This window comes from Leiobunum rupestre, chromosome 3, assembly GCF_980474605.1.
Source record: "Leiobunum rupestre chromosome 3, qqLeiRupe1.1.hap1, whole genome shotgun sequence".
Lineage (NCBI taxonomy): Eukaryota > Metazoa > Arthropoda > Arachnida > Opiliones > Sclerosomatidae > Leiobunum > Leiobunum rupestre.
In genome coordinates, this window is record NC_143386.1 from 29,182,787 (window position 1) to 29,210,129 (window position 27,343).

A 27,343-nucleotide genomic window follows, 5' to 3' on the forward strand; every position below is an offset into this window, starting at 1 on the left:
TTCCCCCCGCCCGAAATACGTTCAGCGTAAAGGCTCGTGACGCTCGTCCAATGAAATTTGTACACAACCCTTCGTTAGCGTGTTTAAAGGCTAGCTGCGTTCTCCTTGTGTTTGTTGCTCCTAGCTGGAATGGACCAATATTTGACTGACTGATTCGCGACATTATATTGCTAGCCTTTCCGAGTTAAAGATAAGGAACAAGTCTGCCCCAACAGCTTCACTGAATATCATACGCTAGAAATTGGTAATTTGAATAAGATGATGGTCTACTTACGTCGGTTACTGAACAGGTCCTTTACAACCTAGAATATAAGGTACGACTGATGAGTGTTGTTATGGATGTACTAGGATATTGCCGTATCATAAGTAACATAATAACAATAAGTATGACACTTCCTATTGCTTTAATGCTAATTTTCTAACCGAACCTTTTTTCGGCACTGATACTCTCTTCGAGCTGTGACTTGGACTCGCGACTTACCGTTTTTGATGACTACTTTTTGATGAAAATTGAAGCCTAATATCGGAGAGCACGTTCTGGAGTCGCGAGGGGCTTTGGCTTAGTTTTGAAGCCCGCGTGCGAATCACGCGTGATAAAAAAAACATGAGCTCGTGGCGCCGAGAAAAACGTTTTTAATTTTTATCATTTTAGCCTTATATTCGGCCTATCTATCGGGAACCAGATATTTTGGCTTAGCGGAAGTCTCGCATATTTTAGACACTAGAGGGCTCTGTGCTGAGAAAACATCTTGGTTACGCAATAACTATGAAAATCAGTTTGGTTGTAAATCTCGTTAATTGTCATACTTATGGTTATTATGTTACTTATGCCGTATCTAGTGACCGAAATTCTCTTAGCTACTAGTCTTCGATTACGTACGCTTGACGAGGTTAAATTTTTAGGCTAAATATATTTCCTTTATCCACGGTCAATGGGAAATGGACACTTACAGATGACCATCCAAAAGAGCACAGCTTATCATGTTGCTACGGTAGTCAATAAAAATTTCAGGCTACAAAGTCCTTCTTGTCTGGATTGTAAGGACGTTCCCCGTTCTCCAACATCCGCGATCAAATATACTCCACGATTCACATTTCCTGACAGCTTAGCAACGGCTCATTCCAGAGGTGTACGTTAAAACTGGCCACTCGAGATGATGTCTTGAAATTTCAATTTTATTTATTTGTTAATACTCTTGTTAATATTTGTACTTTTTTCTTTTAATATTTTCTTAAAATTTATAATAATAATTAATCCTGAGACGTTATATAAAAGCTAAGAAAATAAAGATTAAAGCCCCATTTTCATGCTCGCTGGTAGCGGGTAAAAATCGACAAAATCCGCTTCAGCTATACACTTTATCACTTTCCGCGTCGATCTGTTTCAAACAGATATTTTAGCTTTATTTTCACGCTTGCGAGTGGCGGAAGCAAATTTTGACGAGTTTTATCCACTACCAGCGAGCATGAAAATGGGGCTTAATTCATTCATTTGGCTGCTCTCCCGGTAAGCCTATAGCGTAGCCACTTAGTCTCGATTTTTCTTAAGGGCAATAGTCTTATTTTCCTAAAGGATTATAGTCTCAATTTTCCAAAAGGATAATAGTATTAAATTTTCCAAAAGGATAATAGTATTAAATTTTCCAAAAGGATAATAGTATTAAATTTTCCTAAAGGATAATAGTATTAAATTTTTCCAAAAGGAATATAGTTTAAATTTTTCCAAAGGATTATAGTATAAATTTTTTTCAAAGGATTATAGTATAAATTTTTCTTAAGGGCAATAGTCTTATTTTCCTAAAGGATTATAGTCTCAATTTTCCAAAAGGATTATAGTATTAAATTTTCCTAAAGGATAATAGTATTAAATTTTCCTAAAGGATAATAGTATTAAATTTTCCTAAAGGATAATAGTATTAAATTTTCCTAAAGGATAATAGTATTAAATTTTCCTAAAGGATAATAGTATTAAATTTTGCTAAAGGATAATAGTATTAAATTTTCCTAAAGGATAATAGTATTAAATTTTTTCAAAAGGATTATAGTAGGCCTATAAAATTTTCTTAAGGGCTATATTCTAATTTTCCTAGCGGATTATAACCATTTTGATATTATCTATTACATACAAAATTCCAATTGTAACTATTTATAATTTTTGATGATTGACTACTAACTATTTCTCAGGACCAAATTTTTCATTAAGCTACACTGAAAGTACCATTGACAAATGTAGTTTGCACGTTCACAAACAAATATAGGACTATATTTAAGTTGGAGGAATAAAGATGAAGAAGTACGTTTTCTTAAAATCAAAGACATAATTTAATTCTGTTTTGGTTCGCACATCGCGCGAGAACTATTAACAATAGAGAAATGACCGAATCGATTGAAAGTTGCGCTTTTCAAGGAGGAAAGTTCATCTCGGGAAGTGGAGGGCTCTGAAATCAAAGACGACCTTATTATACGCATACTGTCTTAGGATTTAGAAAACGCTGCACTTACGTGTTGGTAAATTTACAAGATGGTCTTAACACCGATTGGGGCACCCAAAAGAGTTGGGGCGCCGATGCTCTTAACACCAACAGCGGCGGGGCCAACGATACCAGAGTGGAGGAGGGTGGGGCCAGCGACGATGCGTGGGGCGACGAGGCCTGGGGCAAGGAGGCCTGGGCCGGCGATGACTCCTGGGGCAGCGATGGTGCGGAGACCTAGAATTTGAAATTCAACGCTGTTAAATGACGATAGATACAAATTTGATTGAAGCCATTGGAGAACGATTTTTTTAAATATCCGAAATCTTACCAGATGGCGCTATCAGTTTAAAACGTAGATATTTTAATTTATCTTAAGAACACGAAAACGATAATCTTTATATGGTAAATGTTTCCTGAGTTCTTTTATAGATTATTTTAACATGAAACAATGCTTTAAAATAGTCGTAGAAGAGGTTTTGTAATATATCAATAATAACTTATTCATTTCCCACCCATAGGTTTAAATTGCCGCCATCTAGTATGAATAAATAGCGTTAACATCGAACCTCAAAGGGCTTCGCTTGAAATATTTGTTTCGCAATAATCAATTTGTAAGTTTTTTGAATGCGACTGGGGGATTAAAATGTCAATACTACTAACCCAAGGGGGCGACACCAGCGGAGAGGAGAGTTGGACCAGCTACTACACCTGGAGCAACAAGGCCTGGAGCAACAAGGCCTGGAGCAACAAGGCCTGGAGCAACAAGGCCTGGAGCATAAAGACCTGGAGCGCTCAAGAGGGTTGGACCGGCGACAACTCCGGCGTGAGCGTAAGCCACGAGGGCGAGGGCAAAAACGGCAACCTGAAATTATAATTAGTCAGTACAATTCTTTGGATAAAGCTGTTAGATCCGCTAACATAGATACATTTCCGTTTCATTAATTAAGAAAAATTAATATAATTTTACAGTTGGTGTCACTTATTTCTCAGTCACAGGATGGTGGTTATCTTAATATAATAAGTTTAAAACGACTTAAACCGCTGTTCAACAAAATATTACGGTTAGTTAACGAAAGTCAATTTTGAAAATTTGTTAATCCTAAGATAATTCGGTCTATAACGAACCGACCATCCAAAACGGGTAACGTTAAAACTTTCTCACAATTATAACACTTTATATTATATTCTGAAGATCTTGAAGTATTTCGCGTTGTTTAAATAATCTAACTTTTATAATCCAAAGAAAAAAGGCACTTAAGATACTCACAAAGGTGTTCATGGTGAAAAGAAGTGGAGAGTTAGCTTCAGTGGAAAATCTGAATCTGATTTTTCCACCATCTCGGTGTTCCTTTTATACCCCAAAAAATCAGCCGAAAGTCCCCACGATTACGTTGGGCCCGACCTTAGAGGTGTCACACTTCATTTTTCTCGTCTTAAAAGCTTTTCCGTTTCAAAGATGCCTCCACCCATCGATTGCCCAAGGACCCCTTCTTAACCCTTTTTAATACGCTCTCGAAACACTAACCATCCAGCCAGCCGATATTAAAGCTACCTCGATGCCAAAATATCGCAACTCCACATTTTGCCTCAAAAGTAAAAAATTAATCGGGTGTAAAACGCGTAGGAATTTTAACGTAGCTTCATCGCGTGCAGACGGTTTACTTTACAGGTTCATCATTCGCGTTTTCTAGTGGGGCCTTAAGCTGGCTTCTACCTTGTTCTAATTTATTATCTTTTATGCAAGTGAAATTAGCCAAAGTTATCGTTTGCCATATGTATCTTAATTTTTGTCCCACTTATTTTAAAACAAAATAGTTAAAAACGATTCCTGTGTAATAAGAATTAATATTCTAATTGATGTATTTAATAAATAATGAAATGAAATAATGAAACTATTTTTATTTAGGCACAAGTTTATTTATGCGTACTAGAAATAAACTTGCTCGAAAATAGCAAACCGAAAATCAAATTTATTCCAATATAACAAAAACTTCGATATTTTAATATAAATCCAGTTGAACACTATAGACTTCATATAAGCTTAAAAAATAAGAAGCTTCAAAATCCAATTTTCCTAAAACAAATACGTCCTTTTTTAGTTACGGTAATTTTGATCCGAGACGTTGATTTCCTAAGCCGAAATTTTGAATAAAAGCTCTTTACCTCGATCCCTATCACGAACCCCGACTTTCAAATTGTTAATTTTTCCGTCCAATAAGATTTAGAAACGTTCCTCTCACGTGAAAACTTACAAGGATAAAAAATACGCTTCTTAAGAAACCATCTATACCTTTTGTGCCTGCCTAAATGGGGGATAGAAAAAAATATAGGTAACGTCGTGTGTAAGAAATTTGTTTGCGTAAGATCTGGCTCGGACTTGACCACGTTTTTAAGATTTTCTTCGTTGGATTAGACGAATGGATGGAATATTTCATTTCGCTTCTGACGGTCTTCGTGTTCAGTTAGCGACGTATCCCAAATTTGATGTTCTCCGGGCGACGGCTGCCCCTATTTTAATTTTTATGGAAATTTATTAAGTGTCGATTTGCGTTCATTTTTATTTTCATTTTCAACACTTTTTTCTACAGTTTTCGTAAGAAGCCTGCTATTTTTTTTTGTTTTTAAACTTCAATTGGTACGCTTGTGTATCGTATTTTCGGTTTTGGGTTTTCTATTGTTGAATTAAAATGTTTTTTTTCAATATATTTTAAGTTTAGAGTTTCAATTTACCTGAAACTTGCCAGTCAAGTATTTTAGTTATTTAATAGAATTTCAGCTTCATACGGCTGAACGTGAGCGTACGACAGGGGCGTAGGAACGAACTTCTAGAAGTTGGAGGGGGCAAAGAGAAACGAAAAGGGGTTCTGAAGAATGGTTTGGAATTTTTTATGGAATGTAGCTTCTCCGAATGCATGTGTACTTTTTACTACTATGTAAATTGGCCGGAAAAGACTGAAATTTAAACACAGTTGAAGTTCTATTATTTCTATAAGCTTTATATGCTTTTAAAATGATAAAAGATTTCAATTGACCAAAAGGTTGGAGGGGGTAGTAGCTTTACTTGCCCCTCCCAGCAAAATTCTTGGGAGGGGCATCGCCCCCTGCCCCCCCCTGGTTTCTACACCTCTGACGTATGAGCTTTCGTGAGACTTAATGCATACGTAGAACAAATTATAAAGATTCCTATTAAATGAAATATTTTAAATTAAGTTTCAACTTTTAGTTTGTTAGCGTAAATTATTTATAGTAGCTAGTTTAGAAACTTGTTCGTTTATGAACTCTACAGTTTCAGATTAAGTTAGGTTAGGTTAGATTAATAAGGTTAGAAAGTCGTCTGCTAAATCAAAATAATAATAATAATTTGAAAATATATTTTTTTCTATGACCCTCCCAGTTTATTGTATTAGATTCGATTAAGTTATCAGCTTAGGTCTCGTGGGGTCAGGTGATTCCATCATTTCCATGTGTCAGAAACATAGCGAACAGTTTGAAACATTTATAATAATAATAAAAATAATAATAATAATATAATAATAAACGCTGCGACTTTCTAAAAGCAATATGACATTTTAAATTTTGGTGGGTCTCATTTCTTTTTTATGGTCATCGTAAATATTGGTTTGGGTACTTTCATTGTTTTTTAATTCCATTGCTTTTTGTAGGTAGGCAATCTAATATTTTTCGGGCGACTTAAATGTAAGCCGTTCGTTTATCAGGGTTGTAAATTTGTGAAACTGATATACCTTTATTCAAAATCGGTAAAAATTTCCTTTCTTCGCCCAAGTAATAAACCAATTCCTACTCTCTGTGACAGGAGTAACACTGACGATTATTTTCAAAATAGGCTTATGGTAGCAGGCTTAGCACCTGAGGTTTTGGAAAATAAACTTATGGTATCAAGTTTAACACCTACGGGTTCAGCAAAAAAATTATGGTATCAAGATTAACACCAATGGTTTTGAAAAATAAGCTTAAAGGCCCAAACACACATACGGTTCGCAAGCGATTTCGCCTGCGAATTTTCGCGCACGCGCCCATGCGCCATGACTTCCATTCTATTTAAGTCACGCGACGCGACGCGATTTTCCAGCGAAATTTCGCGTGCGAAGGCTATGTGTGCATCCACCTTAACACCTACGGGTTTTTTAAACTTAGCTTATGGTATCAGACTCAACAGTTATTTTTTAAAACTTAGTTTACGTTGAAAGTCTTAGTACCTAATTTTTTAAAAAAATTAATTTATAGTATCAGGCTTAAAACCTACAGTTTTAGAAAGTAAGCTTATGGAATCATGCTTAAAACCTACAGTTTTGGAAAATAAGCTTACGGAATCATGCTTAAAACATACAGTTTTGGAAAATAAGCTTATGGAATCATGCTAACACCTACAGTTTTGGAAAATAAGCTTATGGAATCATGCTTAAAACCTATAGTTTTGGAAAATAAGCTTATGGAATCATGCTTAAAACCTACAGTTTTGGAAAATAAGCTTATAGAATCATGCTTAAAACCTACAGTTTTTTAAAATAAGCTTATGGAATCATGCTTAAAACCTACAGTTTTGGAAAATAAGCTTATGGAATCGTGCTTAACACCTACTAACTGCTTAATATATTGCCCCAACAAAAGTATTTTTTCTATTGTTTTCCAAATTCCCCGCTACGAATCGTAACTATTTGAGAAATAAAAATTTCCAAAAGACTTGCAACGTACAAAGTGATTTTAGAAAACATACTCTCTGGAAATGAATTAGTACACCAAACTCTAAACTCGTCCAACTTAAAAATTATCTTTCGAAGGTTTACCAAAACAATAGGAAATTTTTGATTAAATATGTCTAGGCTATAAAGATTTTAATTGTCTCGGTACTGCATACTTAATTGCATTTTAGAAAAGGGCTGGGTGGCTGTTGGTTTTTTCAAACTTTATCTTCTTTTAAAGAACTATTCCGGCCATTAAAATAAACGGTTTGAAGATAAAAAAAAAGCGGATATCAAAGTTCTAATCAAAGCGGGCGTGGTGGATCTAACCGGATAAAACTAGATTTCAACGACCCTGAACTAACTGCTTTCAAATTCAGAAGGTCAAATATAAAAGCTTTTTTTTTGTATATGAGAGAACTTCGAGAGCGTTCAATCAAAAATATAAATGCATATATTATGGGTGTATTTGACGACGAATTATAGAAATAATTGGTTTGATATTCAGGAGTGGCGTGAGATAATTGATTTAGGATAACTGCGATTTCCAGAAGGCTTCGTTCGAGCCCATTGGCCATTAAAGCACTAAAACCAGCCACCCACGCTATTTTAAAATCAATTATTTTAAATTTCTCGAATAATAAGCCCGAGGGGGTAGCCATTTTGAAAAAAAATTGTACACCAGATTTCTGATTTCCAAATATTTCCGATATTTCTCAAATATTTCCGATATTTCTCAAATATTTCCGATATTTCTCAAATATTTAAGATATTTCTCAAATATTTCCGATATTTCTTAAATATTTCCGATATTTCTCAAATTTCTCAAATATTTCCGATATTTCTCAAATATTTCCATTATTTCTCAAATATTTCCGATATTTCTCAAATATTTCCGATATTTCTTAAATATTTCCGATATTTCTCAAATATTTCCGATATTTCTCAAATATTTCCGATATTTCTCAAATATTTCCGAACGATATTTCTCAAATATTTCCGATATTTCTTAAATATTTCCGATATTTCTCAAATATTTCCGATATTTCTCAAATATTTCCGATATTTCTCAAATATTTCCGATATTTCTCAAATATTTCCGATATTTCTCAAATATTTCCGATATTTCTCAAATATTTCCATTATTTCTCAAATATTTCCGATATTTCTCAAATATTTCCGATATTTCTCAAATATTTCCGATATTTCTCAAATATTTCCATTATTTCTCAAATATTTCCGATATTTCTCAAATATTTCCGATATTTCTCAAATATTTCCGATATTTCTCAAATATTTCCAATATTTCTCAAATATTTCCGATATTTCTCAAATATTTCCATTATTTCTCAAATATTTCCGATATTTCTCAAATATTTCCGATATTTCTCAAATATTTCCGATATTTCTCAAATATTTCCAATATTTCTTTGGATTTCTCGAGATTAATAATATTTATCGTGGATTTCTAATATTTCCTATATTTCTTGTGGATTTCTATAGATTTCCGGAAATAATTATTTTGATTTCTCGCTATTTGTACACCATATTTCTTAAGTGGCTACCCCCTCGGATAAGCCTAACCATTAAAAATTTCAAAACTCGTTGCGTAGTAACGGAAAGCCGAATATGGGGGGATCATGGTGGATAATAATCTATACGAAATTACCACCAATGGACCTTCTGCCAAGTGCCAGGTGCATAATGTAATGTTCTGTCCTTTACTTTATACCTTGTTTTTTGAATAACCTATCCTTTGATACGATAAGCTGTTCCCAGAGGAGAGCAGATGATTAATTGTTTAGTTAGCAAAAAATATGGTACGCCCGTAACCGCATGGCGAATGTTTGTAACTTTAGTAAATATGAAATATTATGTTTCGATTTAATTGACCGTCTTTTAACCTAATTGTCATACACTACACATAAGCTTAAGCTTACTCAACCTATTGGTTAATCCATTGATTTTCATAATTTGTTTATAGAGTTTTGAGCGTTTTAAGATGTTGAAATGTGATAACCAATCGAATTGGAGTTCACACCTTTCATTTTGAACCCAATACTCCACTTCAGTATTTCTCTTCTTTCTAATAGATGAGCTCAATGATGTTATGATCTAAAGAAAATATATTTAGCATTGGAACAATAACTACAAAATACAAAAGTGTCTTAACTTACATTGGATGTTGAAAGAAATAATGATGGAAATGAACCGTCCTTTAAATTTTTTTTTTCATACCTATGTAAGGTCTAACCCTAAAATCTAAATCAGTAAAATGCACTGAGCAAACTTTCGAATGTTTAGTTATTTTTTAATTATCCTCTTTATTTAATTTCCTTATCCAAACATTTCTCAGGTTGATTTCGGAAGGAAATGAGTGAAATGATACATTTCTATTTTTCATAGAACGGGTTTTGCATGTAGGAACACAACATGAATATCCCCCTGGTCTGGCCATTTTCTTTAAGCCTTAGCTCAGGCTCCCACGTAGCCCCGTTTAGAAACTTACCACCAATACATTTTAACTATTGAGTAGTTTCTACTAGATGACGCCAGGTCCAATACAGAAGTGGCGTATTTGCTTTTTTTTGTTAAAATACCACGTTAATTTACGTATAAAAATAAAATGTTTCCAGTTCAATTTTGGAGTCGTGGTTTTAAGATATTGAATGTTGATTAACAATCGTTATTCTCAGTAATATGGAGGAAAACGATTGTTCTAAGATGAATTGAAGACTACCAATTTTCATATTTAAATTAATAAAGTTTTTTTGCTCACGAGTTTCAGTGATTAACTACATTAACTGTGAGGTCGTTGGTCAACAAAAATGAAATGTTTGGATATTTAAATGAGATGCGTCTTTTGTCCTAGATATTTGTTTACCCGCTTCACAATTTAAATCAAAAGCATACTGTTTATATTATTCAAACAGGGTGTAGTCAACTGTCACTAACTTGTAAAACTGGTAGCTTACTAAAATGTAAAATATCATATTTTCCTTTACCGGGAAAGCCTATCCATGTCTCAAAGTAAAATTTATAAAAGTTCAAATTTGGAAAACCACCTTTCCCAATTTGTGACTATAAATATAAAATTTAAAAATCATAACTCTAATCAATATGAAATATTTATGAAATTTTATAACTTATTCACCATAGAAAAATCCACTAATAGCAAAATTATATTTAATATTTGAACCTAAGTTCCGTAATATAGTAAACACCTCAAATATACACTTTGATGCTCTGGAAAGTTAAAAACAAATCCAATTAAGTATTTGGAAATTTCAGAAATATTTCAAAACTTCGAACCATTTTCCAAATCTGTATCACATTTCTATGATTAAATGGACAATATCGTTTTATAACATTTCTTCGAAATATTAATTTTTCAATAATTTAGCTTTACGGAAGGGTTAGCAATCACATGGAAATTGTTTAAACAATATTTAAAGAAATTTAAACATTTTTAATGTAATATAAGTTTCTAAGAATGTTTATTTCAAAGTCTATTTTCAAACACATTTTAAATTGGAATTTTTATTTATTTATTAAAGATTTTTTTTAGTTTCTTTGAACAAAGAGTAAAACACAGTTTGATAAAAGTGTTTTTGCCATCTATGCTGTTTCATTTCCAAACAAGCTTATAGTTTTTGACCCAAAATGTGGCAGTAGAACACCTCTAATTACAAATGTTACACAGTGACTACTGTTGGGCCAAATCTCTAGGTTGAGTGTGATGGGCAGTGTGACACCTCTTATTTAAAATGCTACACAGTGAATAGTCTTGGCCAAAATCTCAAGCTTGAATGTGATGGGCAGTGGAACACCTCGAATTTCAAATTCTACACAGTGACTAGTTTTGCACAAACTCTTTTGCTTGATTGTGATGGGCAGTGGAACACCTCTAATTTAAAAGGCTACACAGTGACTTGTTTTAGGTAAATCTCTTGTTGAATGTCAAGGACAGTGAAAAACTTCTAATTTTAAGGCTACACAGTGAATAGTCTTGGCCAAAATCTCAAGCTTGAGTGTGATGGGCAGTGGAACACCTCGAATTTCAAATTCTACACAGTGACTAGTTTTGCACAAAATCTCTTGCTTGAATGTCATGGACAGTGAAAAACCTCTAATTTTAAGGCTACACAGTGAATAGTTTTGATGGGCAGTGGAACCACTATAATTTAAAATTCTACACAGTCCTAGTTTTGCGCAAAAATTTCTAGCTTGAGTGTGATGGGCAGTGAAACACCTCAAATATAAATTTGTTGGTTCTAATATTAAAGTATATGCGAAAATATAAGGCGATATTTTAAAAATCTTAAAATAATTTATTTCTTTATTTTGGATATAAACTCTGACTTTAGAACAGAAAAAGTGTCGAATTCGAGAACAAAGAATTTAGTTCGGAACCGAGATAACCTGAAATTACCATATAAATATCGTTAATTCGATGTTTATATTAAATTCGTCATTTCGAGCGTTTACTTTTTACATTATCTATAGAGAGTCTAAAATTGGTCACTGTTTATAAGATGGTCTTGACTCCGATTGGGGCGGTTAAAACTCCGGCTGGAGCGACGAGACCTGGAGCGGCCAAAAGACCTGGAGCGGCGATGCTCTTGACTCCGATTGGAGCGGCGAGACCAGCTCCAAGAAGAGTTGGGGCAGCGTAAACTCCTGGAGCGGCAATGCTCTTCTCTCCGATTGGGGCAGCTAGACCAGCTCCAAGAACGGTTGGGGCAGCGTAAACTCCTGGAGCGGCGATGCTCTTGACTCCGATTGGAGCAGCGAGACCAGCTCCAAGAAGAGTTGGGGCAGCGTAAACTCCTGGAGCGGCGATGCTCTTGACTCCGATTGGAGCGGCGAGACCAGCTCCAAGAAGAGTTGGGGCGGCGTAAACTCCTGGAGCGGCGATGCTCTTGACTCCGATTGGAGCAGCGAGACCGGCTCCCAGAAGGGTTGGGGCAGTGTAAACTCCTGGAGCGGCGATGCTCTTGACTCCGATTGGGGCAGCGAGACCAGCTCCAAGAAGGGTTGGAGCAGCGATGACTCCTGGAGCGGCGAGACCAGCGCCAAGAAGGGTTGGGGTAGCGTAAACGCCTGGAGCAGCGATGCTCTTAACTCCGATTGGGGCAGCGAGACCGGCTCCAAGAAGGGTTTGGCCGGCGAGGACTCCAGCTGGGGCGACTAGACCTGGAGCGGCGATGATGCCTGGGGCGGCCAAGAGGCCTGGGCCAGCAACGACTCCGGCGCTAGCGTAGGCCACGAAGGCGAGGGAAAATACGGCAACCTAAAATAAAAAAATCACTATATAGTAACTAATTTCGTGTTGCGACGCGAGCCAGCCAGCCAGCCACGAAATATTAAACTATAACTTTCGAGAACGAATCTCGAAGTTAAAAATCTCATTCGTATCCTTTCGATACTAATTTAAACACATAAGGCACTACAAAGTAATATATTTTAAGGCACTATTATCCAATTTATCCTAGCGGAAAAAGTCCAATTAAGGTAGTACTCACGAAAGCGTTCATTTTTGGTAGTGTTTGAGAAGTTTCAGTTGAAAATCTGAATCTGAAGTTTGGTCGGTAAACGGGGTCCCCTTTTATACCAGTAGAATGACGCCAATTTGACCTTCTGCAAAAGCTGCGAAATGAGCATTTCTCCACCCACCGTGGCTCCAAGGACCTCCGACCAGATACCGCGGCGTTTCAAGATCGAGATTTTCTTCCGAGTTAAAAGACCTAGATTTAATTACTTTCGTTGTAGCTGGTCTGGTTTATCGGGGACAATTTCTGGCCGGCGTTTGACGTCGTGACTCCGGCTGGTTTTTTTCCAGGTGCCGTCCAAAAGCATTCGTTCACGTGAAACTCCAAGGAAAACGCCTCGCTTGCAATCGAAACTCCACCCTCCATTTCTTTTTTTAATAACCCAAATTGCGCGCTTTAGATCGACAATGATTTTAATTCGTAAATCATATTTTTCGTTGATTCCGTTTCTCGCAGTTAGCTTTTTAAAAATTCGTCTTTCGAAATGGACACTCATTTTTCAAACATGAACGAAATCCCCCCCCCCCCTATAAGAAAATGTGAATAGCGTTCTCGAAACCGTTGCGAGTAGATGCGGTCTATTTTCAACTTTACTTCATCTTCCTTTGATCGAATTGATTTATCATTAATTTACATCCTGTGGTTACGATTCTTTAAAACGCGCCTTAAGCTCACTGAATATCTATCTGAAATCAATGGTGTTGATTTCGTTTAAATTAAAATCAGACGAATTCCCTTTAAGTAGTAGGTTTAATTTGCCGTTTCATTTTAACTTTTATATTTCATGTTGTAATATTAGTAGTTTAAATTAAAAAGCTCTTGCTAAAATATTATAAATCAAAGATTGGTTTCTTGAATTTAACGTGTTTTAAGGGAAAACCTAGTGAATCTGACCATTGGTGTAATTCTTGGATTTATTTAATTAGCCCTTTAAATTTTTTTAAATCTTAAACTAGTCGAACCAACTCATAACCAGACATTTTTGATATTTCAAAACAAAGTGGAAATAATTTAAAATATCTTCGGATAACCTTTCCAATTTAGAACCTTAATTATTTTATAAAAATTGTTTGAAATTGGCCTTTTATTTATTAGAGTTTAATAATTAATTAATTAAAAGATGCCATTTAGAAACGTGCAGACTCTTACTCGTCACTGATCAGAGCCTATTAATTTGAGCCTTACGCCAGCAATAACGCGTGATGTTGAGAAAGCCCTTATCCCATCTGATGGCAGAAAACCAGGGTTGGCAAGAGCCAGCCAGACTGGATTAAACCACCCTGGTTTAAGCCGGATTTAACCACCAAATAAAATCCATGGTTAAAACCACTTTTTTTATAAAAAAAATTGAGAAATTAATTAGAAACATTGACAAAACTTAACCTTCACTTTTTGTCGCGAGTAATGAGAGCTAACATATAAGCAAATAGGGTATCTTAAAATTAATTTTGCGCGTGAAAATACGCTGCCATGTTAGGGTATAAAAGCGGGTAAATAAGTCTGCTATACCCAGTGCCGTCTTTCCCATTGGGCAAATAGGGCACTGCCCTAGGGCCCCAAAATTCTGGAGGGCCCCATTTTCAACTTTTGTAAGGTGAAAAAGATGAATCTTACAAATATTGTTTTTCACATTTTTTAAATTGTAGTATTGTCTATTTACATTTTACAAATTTTTAAACTATCTAAAACATGTCTTTTCGTGATATAGACGGTGTAGACCGTCGCATTTTTTTATTTGAACCAATATTTGAAGATTAGGGCGACGATGGACTTTGCATTGGAGGTTAAAAGCCTAGTTTTTCTTCTGCCTGCCCCCCTTTAAATTAGGCCAACATGTTCAGCGGTTGACCTACCACCGGGGTATTTGTGCTCCAATAAGTTAATTTAAAGGGGGACAGGCAGAAAAAAACCTAGGCCTTTAAGAAATTGTCTGGAATTATTAGGGGCCCCGCGTATCGCTTTGCCCAGGGGCCCCCAATCACGTAAAGACGGCCCTGGCTATACCTCACAATGTAAAGGTACTGTCACGCGCAAAAACGTAATTTTTAAATCGGGAAATTTGAGCAATGAGGGCTTGATTTAAGCAATTTGATCATTTTTTATTAATGGTTTTAACCGGTTTAAAACAACCGGTTACAACTAGTTTTAACCATACTGGATTTTTCAATTTTTAAAAAAGCTGGTTTTTTGCCGACCCTGCAGAAAACGGTACCAGACATTCACATGGTTCCTCCTTAAATGCAAACATACAACCAGAAGTGTATTCTTGTACAGTGAAAATGTTATTCACTTGAAACATTCACAGGCTTCCCTTTTGTTTATTTTTATTACCAGAAGTAACATAATAAAAAGTAATACTTGCAGTAGCGGCGCCAGGATGTTTGGGGAGGTAGGCCAACCATTTGGAGGCCCCCCACCACATTTTTTTCAAATCCATCCACGTGGATTATTTAATTTTTTCGAAGCAAGTGGTGAAATTTTTGGGTAAATTATTAATTATGAATTTAAACATTACTAAAACCTGAGTGTTTGTTGATCCTTTTTTGTGTACCGATAACACTTAACAAATGAGTGTTTATTTACTTATTTCTACCACTGAATTCCAGTCTATCAATTTACATTCATTCCTTCGGTACTTCGCATGCACATCCCATACATCAGACCTTACAACTTTTAGAAAATGTATATACGTAGGTACACTAACAAGGAGACTACCCGAGGTGTTACTCACCGATTTTGTTCAAACTCGGGGCATTGGTAGACCTTCATGTAACTTGAAAAATCCTAAAGGGATTTTATTCAATGGGCGACGGTTTTGATATGGCAACGAAAAATGTTTTTGACAACTTAAAATGAAAATTTCCCCATTGAAAATAACATGGGATTTTGACCGATTCCAAGGGTCCCCCCTGTGAAACATTTTACAAAATTGAAAAAGAATTAAAATACCAAAATTATAAAAATTGACGAAAAAAAATCAAAATTGGTCAAATTTTTATCAATTTTTAAATTTTTTTTCACAGGGAAATCGATCAAAATCCCATGTTATTTTATGTTGTCAAAAACATTTTTCGTTGCCATGGCAAACCCGTTGCCCATTGAATAAAATCCCTTTAGGATTTCTCAAGTTACATGAAGGTCTACCAATCCCCCGGGTAGTCTCCTTGTAAGTTAAGTAAGTTTAAGCACCATTAATTTGTAAAGATAAAATTAAAGATACAATTTGGATATAGTAGCGCTCGCGAAAAATTAAAACTAAAAAATAAACTACTGTCAAAGAAAAGTTACTCGTACCTTTGAAAGGAATAAAACAGCAGTGTCGTTAAGCCAATCACTCGCGTTGAATATTGGAAAATTAATAAATAAATAAATTATTTCGCAAACAAATTACAGAATTTTTTTATATTAAATAATTTGGATTCCCATATATTAAATTTCGGAGGCCCCTTAAGACGACTTTTGGAGGCGCCTACCAAAATTTCAAGTAGGCCCAGGCCTACCCCGGCCTGTTGCTGGCGCCGCTACTTGTCGATAATAAAAATATCAATAAATAATTTGATAAGTTTAATAATATAATTTAATAATAGTAAGTAACATAATATTAACATAATTATTTTAATTGCGTTATTAGTAGGAATAAATTGAACCTATTATTTAACTTTTGGGCCGAGCGAGTAAGTTTCGGATGCATTAAAAATAAATTTCAAGAATAACATTGAATAACATTCAACTTCAACACACCTTGTAGTTTCTAAGCCTTCATTAAATAAATATGTTTTTAAATATACAAGACCTAATTAACTTTCCATTGCCATTTTGGGTAGTTTTAAGTTAGGTTAGGTAAGATTTGTCAGGATTTTCCTTAATTCATAACTCACCCGCTAAAGAAGCAAATTAAAAATAAGAGTTGTTTCTTGTATGGAAGGGTTGAAACTAATATAAAAACAGTATCTTTTTTAAAGATGGCTAAGGCGTGATTTAAAAATTATATGTTTATAAATTAATTATTTAGTTATTTTTATTAAACCACATTTCAAAAACGTGAATGATTTAGCCTATTTAATGAAACAAACCCTATCCATTTCTTACGCCATTTTTAAATTTGTAAAAATGTACTGTTTCGAGCTGGTTCCTCAGGTTTAAGATTTATCAAAGCAATAATTAGAAGGTAAACAAATTCGATGATACATAGCGCAGTTATATCTCGAAAACAATTACTTTTTTATAAGTAAAACTAATACAAAAATGGCAAAATAGTAATAATAATAATAATCAGCTAGTCTAATACCCAAGGCGACTTTTGAAGCCATTAATTCAGGTGACCGGGTTACAATGCGTAGGAGGGTGGTAGCAAGCCCGTCAAGCCACGCGAGCCAACAGCTCCCTACACTCACTATTACCGTTTACCTCTACAAGTTTTTATTTTAAGGGGAAACCCTTTAGGCCTTTAACCAGTGGGGAGAGAACTTGTAAATTTAACGCGGAAGGAATCGCCACATTGACTGGGTTTCTAGGTTCTCTGACGATTTTACCTTTAGCTATGGTACCACCAAAACCTATAACTTACACATATGCTTGAAAAAATATGAGTTTCACTATGAAATTATTTACAGATATTCATGGTTTTACCAAAGGCGTTGATGTCTGGTTATGAGTTGGTTCGACTAGTTTATGATTTAAAAAACTAAAGGGTTAATGAGATAAATTTTCTCTGAATACAATATATTATACTGATCCAAAAATAACACAAATTGTCACATTCACTAGGCTGATTTTCCCTTAAAAGACGTTAAATCCAAGATAAAAATTTTAATTTATAATATTTTAGCAAAAGCTTTTTAATTTAAACTACTAAAATTACAATATGAAATATGAAAGTCAAAATTAAACAGAACATTAAACCTACTACTTAAAGTGAACTCGTCTGATTTTCATTTAAACGAAATCAACGCCATTGATTTCAGATTGATATTCAGTGAGCTTAAGGCGCGTTATAAATGAACCAAAACCACAGGATGTAAAATAAATGATAAATCAATTCGATCAAAGGACAATCAAGTAAAGTTGAAAATACTTTAGTGATGTTTGACTTTATCTAATATTGGGCATGAAATATATTTAAAATCCTTTGGGCTTGAAATAAATAAATAATCATCAGCTAAGCTAAGCTAATACCCAAGGCACCACCTTAGGCCTAAGTCATCATGCGACTTTTGAAGCCATTAGTTCAGGTGGCCGGGTTACAATGCGTAGGAGGGTGGTGACAAGCCCTGCATGCCACGCATTATACATCAATAGTTATCGAATAAAAAGCAAATCCTGTCTCTATCAAATTTGAATCTGGTATTGTCCATTTTTTTACATTGTGCGCACTCAAATGTCCGTGACATCTTGTTTAAGAATGAAAGCCGTAGAACTCTTAGAACATAGTAACTAATTGACATTTAAATGTTTCAAGTATTATTTGTTTATTCTTTCGTAAAAATCCACACCAAACGACAAAAACTTCCTGAAAACCATTTCAAAACCAAAGCCTCCATAATGGAAATTTTAATTTACAAATTCAATGTGAAAGTTAACCCACATGACGTGTCAAGGTCTCGAGGGTTTATTTAACAAGATGAGACACCCGCAGTTGGAGCTTGATGTAAATCATGGCCCGATTAGCCCTGAAGACACCCTTCTTCAAGTATGACTCTCAATAAGATTAGTAACTACATAACGAGCGGCTAATTCTCCGACCGGTTCGAAGAGTTTATTGTTTGCAGAAACGAGCATGCGCAGCATTTTTTTTCGATTTTTCTGGCGCCTAGCACTTTTTTTACGAACATACTATTAATCATAAATGCAAAATTTAACCATGGTTAGTTTAAACTAGTAAATAGTAAGTAATATACTATAGAGACAGATACAGAGGGGGTATGAACCTAAACGGGGGAAAGGGGAAAGTGAGTAATTGGGGCAGTTTTAAAAGGTTTTTAGGCCATAAAAACGGAAGAGCGCGTTCAACAAAAATAACTGTACGCTGATTTTGCTATCTGTTTGTATTTGGATTTTTCGCCATTTCTAACTGGGTTGAAAAGGAGCGAGTGGGCTCGAAAAGCTTCCCCAATATTCTTTTTAATAAAAGTTTATTTTAAACCATGAAGTATCTGTCTCTATAGTATATTACTTACTATTTACTAACATACTATTAACCCAACGTATGTATGAGTGTGTAGAATTGTTTCTCTTTTTATCGTCCAAATTATTCTTTCGAGCGCCAACTCATCATCTATCAGTGGCGTACCCGGGAGGGGAGGTTATATATTATTTTTAGCACGCACCTTTCAAATTTGAACGCCCAAATTTTCCACATTCGTTCTCATGTCCGTAAGAAAGCGACTCACGTTATTTCATCAATGGCGCACCTGGGAGGGGGGTGCACAGTATTCTAGAGACCCCATATTTTGGAATAAATTTCTCGAAAGATAATATGAAAATATTTTTACATCCATTTCCGTCGGTGGCTTTTTGAATTCCTTCACGGAAGCTACTTCCGCCACCAGGGGTCACAGCGCTTCCGTCTTACATTATAATAATTCGTGTAGTGTAGTGAAGCATAATATGTAAGAATATTTCCATATTATCTTTAGCGGATTTTCTTCCCAAATTTGGGGTCTCTGTAACACTGTGGGGTGGGTGGTAAAATTATTTTATTGATTTTTATCTCGCACCTTTAAGTAAAAAAAAAATATTGGTTGCAGAGCTGACAAACAGTGACAATGCGCTATGATTCTATGAAGCGTTTGCGTTGAGGGAAAAACGGACGAGAAGACTCTCCCTTGCACAGTTGCGTTTTTCGCGCCTTTAACTCAGAAAAGGCGCGAAAAACACATCTGTAACTGCACGACAGTCACATTACTAAGACTATGTATTGAGAATGCTGGATTATCACAAGAAAGATATGATTTACAAAGTGTAATAAAGCATATAAGTCGAAATCTGGTTATAATTATACCACTCTCGACGTGACACTTCTACAGGAGGACCTCAACCGCATTCAGGACTGGAGTGACCAATGGAAGCTCCCACTGAATGCGTTAAAATGCGCCGTGTTGTCACTGCACCGATCTGGGCAGCCAGCTATAATTCCCGCCTACACTCTGGACGGCTCCGCGCTGACGGTCGTCCCCACGCATAAGTACCTAGGAGTCACGATCACCAATTCTCTAGAATGGTCTACCCATATTGACCAAGTCACATCTCGAGCTGCGCGGGCTCTCGGATTTGTGCGCAGGCATCTCTCGCACTGCTCCTTCTCCACCAAAGCCTTGGCTATAAAAACTTACGTCCTGCCCGTCCTCGAGTATCGCTCCCCGGTTTGGTCACCGCACACTGCGAGCGGCACGCACGAGCGCATTCAGCGGCGCGCTCTCCGTTTCGCGGTCAACGTCGGGTTTTCCTGGAGTGTGAGCATGACCAGGGTTATGAAAAACTTTCGGTGGGATACGTTGGCTTGTCGTCGTCGGGTGAAACGCCTCACCCTAGTGAATAGCGTTATACATCGCTCGAACGGTGCCCTGGCCCCACTAACCTCTGCCATCTCGGCATGGCGCCTGGCCCCCCGGGGTGAAAAAGCAGTTTCGTTCATCTTCCCTGGCCTTCGCCTCTCCGTCCGGAAACATCCCTTTCTCCCGTCTTCTCTCCGCGATTGGAACTCTCTCCCTGACTTTCTCAAAGTCGTGCCTAGTCCCAAACAATTCCGGAAGGCCCTTACGACTTACCTAGACCTCTTTGTCTAGTCTCTAGCGGCTCTTTATTGGAACACTGTAGCGTTCCTGTTTATATTCTAATTCCATATATCTATGTTACATATTTACGCGGTTTTTAAATTCTCTGTCTATCTGCTTATATATATTTTTTTTCCGACCTTCTCGTATGCATTCGGTATAGTGATTCTTGTATATACCTAATTACCTATTGTTTGAATTACTGTGTCTTGACGTGATGGGTTTCGACCATTTGTTGGGCAATAAAAAGAACTTAAGAACTTAAGAAGAAATAAATGTGATTCAGCAGAAAATAATAATGTAGTTGAAGCGGGAAATCATGTATTTAAGGAATCGGGTTGTACGTTTTTAATTAATTATATTTTTTCTTTTTCGCGCCTGGGGTAATGAAAGACTTTCCCCCATAAATTATAAAAAAGGTTATACTCCCTTTTTGGGGGGAACCCTATGAATGTTTAGTACCGAATAAAACCACTAGATGGCAACAGCGTTTCAATTTTGAAATTAATTCCCTTAGCTTCACGTTGTATTGACTGATACTGCACTGACGAAATGTTTTGTAAGCTTAAGTGAAATATTCTTTTTTCACTTCAAAAATAAAATAAGTAAATGGTTGCCTTAGAAGAGCTGAAAGCCTAACACGCAATTCGAAAGGGAATTTTAAAGCGATTCTAGTATGAGAAACGGTAACCAAATTCCCCAATTATGATTCTCATTAACTTAAAAATATTAAAGGAATAAATAAAAAAAATTATACCTATTTATCAATTAAACATACACCGGAGTCTTCTATCTTATTCCGTTTTTTCCAAAAGTTGAGCGTAAAATTGGCAAAAATATCGTTTTTGAACGCTGCGTCCATGTTTGAGTTTTTTTTTTAAAATTACTATAGAGTGTTGTCGTCTGATACGATTTTGAAAACTTGTAACGTCACAGCTCTAATGTTAATTGTGGCCGCCATGACAGTTACCGTTTTTATCAATAGGCCAGGGTCGTAGCAAGAGCGGGGCGGACGGCGCCACCGTCATGTTAGGGTATAGGGGCGCCAAAATATTATTTGCAAAAAAAAATAAGCTTATATTAGGGGCGCCAAATTTTCCCTCGCCCCGGGCGCAACTTTTTCTAGCTACGGCCCTGCAATAGGCAAATTACAATGGTGACGTCGCAGGGTTTCAGACGACAACACTCTATAGGGTTAATCAAAAATCAGTTTATCTGAAACCTAAGACCCATATTTTAGTTCGTGTTTCAGAAAACAAAACTAATCAACCCTAATTCAAACGCCTACAAAATGTATTATAAATTGACAAAATAAACCGTTTTCGGAGCTGGTTTCCGATTAAGAGAAAAACCCGTCCAGACTATTAGCTTAAAGGACCATAGTCATAAGATTATTTCTCCACCTAGCTAGTAATGTCAGATTTACATACAGGGTGTTCTAGGTAAGAGTGTCAAAACTTAAGGGCGTATCCTATGGGTCCTAATGAATAGAACATACCAAATGAGGTTTTTCCATGTCAACTTGACTATAAAGTGGATAATTTGTATTTTATTATTCGATTTTTCTTCGCGTAGAAGGCTTACGTGCCGAAGTAACGCGCTATTTCTGATTAAAAAGGTCTTCCTTTACCTAATTACATTTTGTTTGTTTAGTTGTTTGGCTAATTTTTCATTTTAATTATATTTTCTACGGATTTATTTCCTTAAGCAAATAAGTTTAGCAAAGTTTTAGACTTGTAATTAAATTATTTTAATATATTTTTCAATTTTAGGTTATTTTCGATTTTAAACTTTTAAAATTCGTTTCTGTCGATTATTAAGATGTCTAATAAAATTATGACAAAGAAAATTTACATTTCATGTATTCAATTTGTGCTGAATACAAATATGACGGCCAAATTGTGCTAGCAAAAAATCAAAATGAAACAATTAACTATTTCGGGGTCGCAAAGACTCCCAAATTTCGACCTTCAAAATTTTTGTCCGAACACGTTAGCTATTCTAAATTATAAATGGGATAAATGAGAAATTATTTTGCCCCTCTTCCTCTTCAGGTGCGCCACTGATTAAATAGCGCGAATCGCTTACTTACGGGAATGAGAACAAACGTACAAAAGTTGCGAGTTAATTTTTAAATTTAATAACGGTAAAATTCCATATAACCCCGCCCCCGCTTACTGACGGTCATGATATCAAAGGGCCGGGGCGCTCGAAAGCATAATTAGGCATGAGAAAAAGAGAAACATCTCAAATCAAACAAACACACACTGGGTTAATAGTACGTTCGTAAAAAAAGGTGCTAGGCGCAAGTAAAAATCGAAAATAAATGCCGCGCATGCTCGCCTCTGCAACCAATAAACTCTTCGAACCGGTCGGAGAATTAGCCACTCGTGATTAAACTAGAAATATTTGTTTCACCCTAGTTGGGTTCAAATGACTCGCTGTCTAAGACATTTTGGTTCTATCCGTTTCTATACTCTTTCAGAGTATTTTCTATTTTTGCTTCGGCGTACGCTTGTTATTGTTCGAATCAGATTAACAAAATTGGAATTCGTGCAGGTCTTAATCTCGTCAGGAGTGCTAATAAATGAAATGATTCTTTACAAACCTATTTGAAGAACAGCATTCATAAAAGGTTCTTTGAAAATCAGTTAAAAATGAAACAATAATGCATCAGGATCACCCAAGGTACAGATATTGAAAAATATTTTCGACGAAAGATATTTTTCTTGAATCATTTGGCAATAATTTTAGTAACTAAAAATTTCGTCAGAAACCTTCCTATTTCAGAAGTGAAAACTGATAATATGGGCTTTTAATTATACTAAATAAATTAGGATATTTGTTTCACAGTTGGGGAAAAAGTATACAGATGTTATTTGAAAACATTGTTTAGCTAAAAAATCGGCAGAAATTAAATATTATAAAGGTTTATCATAGTTTAGAAATTTTTAAATTTTTTCAATTGCCTACTCCAATGATTTCATTATGATTACATTTTTTCCAAAACGAACAGTATAAATTTGACTCTATACAAGGTGTTACGGATAAGAGTACCGAAACTTTCTATGTGCATTCTATGGGTCTCTATGAGTAAAAAATTTCTAATAAACATGGGTCCTAAAGTGCTTCGTTTCAGAGATATGGGCTCCCAAAAAACTAGCCTTAAATCTGGCAAACAATATTCTTCCTTGAACCAAATTGTTTTCATTAAACTATCAATTGTTTTTTATCCGTGAGGCGAGAAACTTTAATAACAAGTGGCAAAAGTTCATTAATGTCCTCTTAGCAGTAAAATGAGTTTGAAGACAAATACAAGCCATTTTAATTTATTGATATAATTTTAATTATTTAATCTAAAGATATAAATGTCAAAAAATTTCTAAAGGAATGGTTTTAAAATTGTCTAATATTGTAGCTAATATGGTTCATTGGTGCAGGAACGCTTATTGCACGGACGGGCTCAAGAAAAATGGGTTAGTAGCTCAAAGATTCAACCAGCAGTAGATTCCTAAAAGACAGGTGTCAGATCGACTGGCGTTTGAGTCTGTAGATAGACGGCTAAGAGAAATACAATAAATTTGTATCTTTAAATTTAATAATGAAAATCGTATCAATAAATTAAAATGGTTTGTATTTGTCTTCAAACTCATTTTAATTCTAAACAGAAATTAATTAACTTTTGCCACTTGTTATTAAAGTTTCTCGCCTCACGGATAAAAAACAATTCATAGTTTCATGAAAACAATTTGGTTCAAGGAAGTATATTGTTTGCCAGATTTAATGCTGTGTCCGGTTGTTTGGGGTAGTTTTTGGAGAGCCTATATCTCTGAAACGAAGCACTATAGGACCCATGTTTATTAGACATTTGTTACTCATAGAGACCCATAGAATGCATATAGAAAGTTTCGGTACTCTTAACCATAACACCCTGTATATCCATCGGGATGAAGTATTTCACTTCTGTTTATACGTAAAATGATATTCCTTGGTACTTCAGTTGTGTCGGAATACAAATGAGACCTACATGTACTCGCGGTGGGATATATTTCTACGCCACACTCCTGTTTGCCGCCCGTCCGCCGAACTAGACTCATTTTTTACACACAATCCTAAGGATTTGTGTGTATTAGTCTCACGTACAGTGTAGCCGTTGCCGCCGATGGCGCCGTGTCACGCATACCTCTTCAACGGTTATAACTAGAAGAGTCAATGATATCTCGTTCAAAAGTACATATATTACCATTGATAGCCTTTCATAAAGTTTTCAAATCGGAGCCCTAGGAGTTGGGAATTTTCCCAATTTACTATTTTCGGTGATTTCCTTTATGTGGTAGATATTTTGTTTAAAATTAAGTCCGATAACGTTAAAAATATATTATTGGATAGGTTAGGATTCAGCGGACCTACAACGTAGGTCATATCAGTAAATATTAAATTTAAGTATAGTTTTCAGGGTAATTTACGGGACCCCAGTTTTCGTGGTTTTATATTTCCGCCTAAAAATCTACATATTTAAGTCCGATTTTCATGAAAGTTATATTTTTGAATAGCTGTGGTTTACATATAACCTAGAATTGTAAATTTAATTCTAAGTAAGGTTTTTTGGGCAGCGTATACGGACCCACGCAATTTCCAACATTGTAAATCCGCGTGTTTATAGAGGTCTACGCGCCCGTTTCCCTCTGGCGTTTTTCAAGGCCGTTCAGAGTTGGCCGCGCTTTCAACGTATGACCAGAAGTAACAATTAAGTATGACACTGATCTACCTAGGCTTCGGCGTATGACCAGAAGTAATAAGTGTGACACTCAACGTAACAAATAAGTGTGATCAGAAGTAACAAATAAGTGTGATGCGAAGTAACAAATAAGTGTGATAAGAAGTTACAAATAAGTATGAAACTAATCGAACTAGTCCTTGTCGTATAAGCAGAAGAAATAAGTGTGACACTCAACGGCTGACTAGTAGTAACAAATAAGTGTTATCAGAAGTAAAAAATAAGAGTTACACTGATCGAAGGTATCTTCGATGCTTTCAAAGTATGACTAGAAGTAACAAATAAGTGTAAATTTGTATATATGTGTGACCGTGGATATATTTTGGTTGTGATAACGGCGCTGCAGGTTGCTGTGAATAGCTCAAACAAACTTAACACATTAGGAGGATTGTGTGTATTCTGACCGTCGTACGTCTTGTTGTATACGTAAGAACTTGGAAATTGTAAGTCTTGACTGTGATTGCATTTTACAGGGGCGATAACTTTAAAAGATATGTTTTAAGGCGCTATTTAGAGGGAACTTTTATATCATTTCAAATGGCAAAGAGATTGAATTTAAATTCCTAAGTAACTGTTATAAAGAAACAACTTTATTTTTACTGACAAAACCATCACAAAAACCGACTAGGCTCTAAGCAAGGTAGTCAAGAGCGGGCTCGGGCCCCGGGAAAATATTAATTTGTGCCCCAATACGCCTATAATAAAAGGTGGGTAAAACTGTCAACCCACCCCAGTGGCGTAGCAAGAAATTCGTCAAGGGGGGTTGAAGTATGTGAATGTTAAGAGGGGGGTTGAAATTTAGTACAGTCAAAGGTATGGCCAAGGGGGGGGATTTGGACCCGGAAACCCCCCCCTTGTCTACGCCACTGACCCACCCAGCAAAATTTGAATTAATGTGAAAGACCAATAAGAAACGGCAATTTCGTCTAACACGCGGACGATTTTAAACCGAAAACACGAAACTACGCAAAAAAGGAAAGGTATACCTAGTTTGTTCGAAATCGGGCCCCGAGGCTGCATGGGCCCTGGTAATTTGTACCGGCTTCACCCCTCTATTGTGGGGCCTGGCTCTAAATATATTTAATTTACTTAATGCATCATACAGAAAGAATGTCCTACCTTATTGATAATGATTGTGTTTACACTTCCGAATAATATTACTCTGCCAAAACGGTTTTCATAATATGTAGATACATTAAAACGTTTTCATAAGTTCATGATTATATTTCTATTGAAATTTTTTATGCATGACAACATTTAAAGTAAGTGGTGGCTCGACGAGAAGTAGCTCTTTTTTCAATAGATGTGGCTAGCGTTGAAATCAAAAAGGCGGTTGATTATGATTAAATCGTTTGTAATTTGATCAGTTTTGATAATTTTTTACAAAAGTGTATATATTGTAACATAAGTGTGACGCTTCACATGAAAAAGTTTTACTGAGAGCTATTCACAAGACAGACGCCATTACGAACTTCGTCGCCGTTTTGCGTCTGCTTGCTAACGCGTCACACGTAGCCTTTGACAGCGCCTCGCTAGGGGGAGATTTTCTTCTCGTGAGGACGTCACTCCGTTACTAGCTCTCAGTAAAATATTCCCCAAAATGACAAACCTATGGAACAATATTATAGACTTATGTTTATTATTATTATTGAAAGGGGTGGAAAGCCGCGCACTTCGACCCTAGGTCCATTGTGCAACCCCCAACCTGTGACTTTAAATAAAAAGTCCTATTTCCGACACAAAGTTAAGAATCCGCTTGGAGGGGATGTTGAAGAAGTCTCATGCGTCTCCAACCGGTGCATACCGAGATGCTCAAACCTTTCGAGCCGCATAATAGTCGCGGCTACTAAGAATGTGAGAGGCAGTTTCCTCCTCGGCCAGAAAAGCCCTACAAATTGGGTCATCATTGACTCCAATAAGATTTAAGTGTTTGTTAAGTTGGAAATGGCCTGTAAGTAGTCCAGTTACCAATCTTATATTCCTCTTAGAGAGCGAGAGCAGCTCTTTTGCTCTCTGCCTCTAGAGGGGCCTGGGATAAACTTGTTGGGGACAATCCATTTCAAGCCAG

General features: G+C 35.9%; 2 protein-coding genes across 3 annotated transcripts in view; one reads left to right on the forward strand and one right to left on the reverse strand.

Moving 5' to 3' along the window:
• Positions 1–27,343, forward strand: part of LOC149951382 (uncharacterized) — a 435,419-nt gene that overhangs the window by 357,737 nt on the left and 50,339 nt on the right. The gene's annotated exons all lie outside the window — the stretch shown is intronic.
• Nplp3 (Neuropeptide-like precursor 3) lies at positions 2,301–3,772 on the reverse strand. Of its 2 annotated transcripts, XM_090170015.1 has the most exons (5): positions 3,742–3,772; positions 3,135–3,336; positions 2,566–2,708; positions 2,503–2,520; positions 2,301–2,438 (listed from the first exon to the last, which is right to left on the reverse strand). In XM_090170015.1, the coding sequence occupies exons 1-4, from the start codon at positions 3,751–3,753 to the stop codon at positions 2,515–2,517; spliced, it is 363 nt and encodes a 120-aa protein (XP_090026141.1). In that variant the 5' UTR covers positions 3,754–3,772; the 3' UTR covers positions 2,301–2,438; positions 2,503–2,514. The 2 variants fall into 2 exon arrangements, with proteins under 2 accessions (XP_090026141.1, XP_090026140.1); XM_090170014.1 differs by having other exon boundaries at positions 2,503–2,708.

What these genes read in the sequence shown, in the direction of transcription:
- Nplp3 (XM_090170014.1), bottom strand. An exon ending in CGCTGGTGTCGCCCCCTTGG is followed by an intron (nt 2,709 to 3,134) that starts GTTAGTAGTATT and finishes TTCAAATTCTAG; the next exon opens with GTCTCCGCACCATCGCTGCC.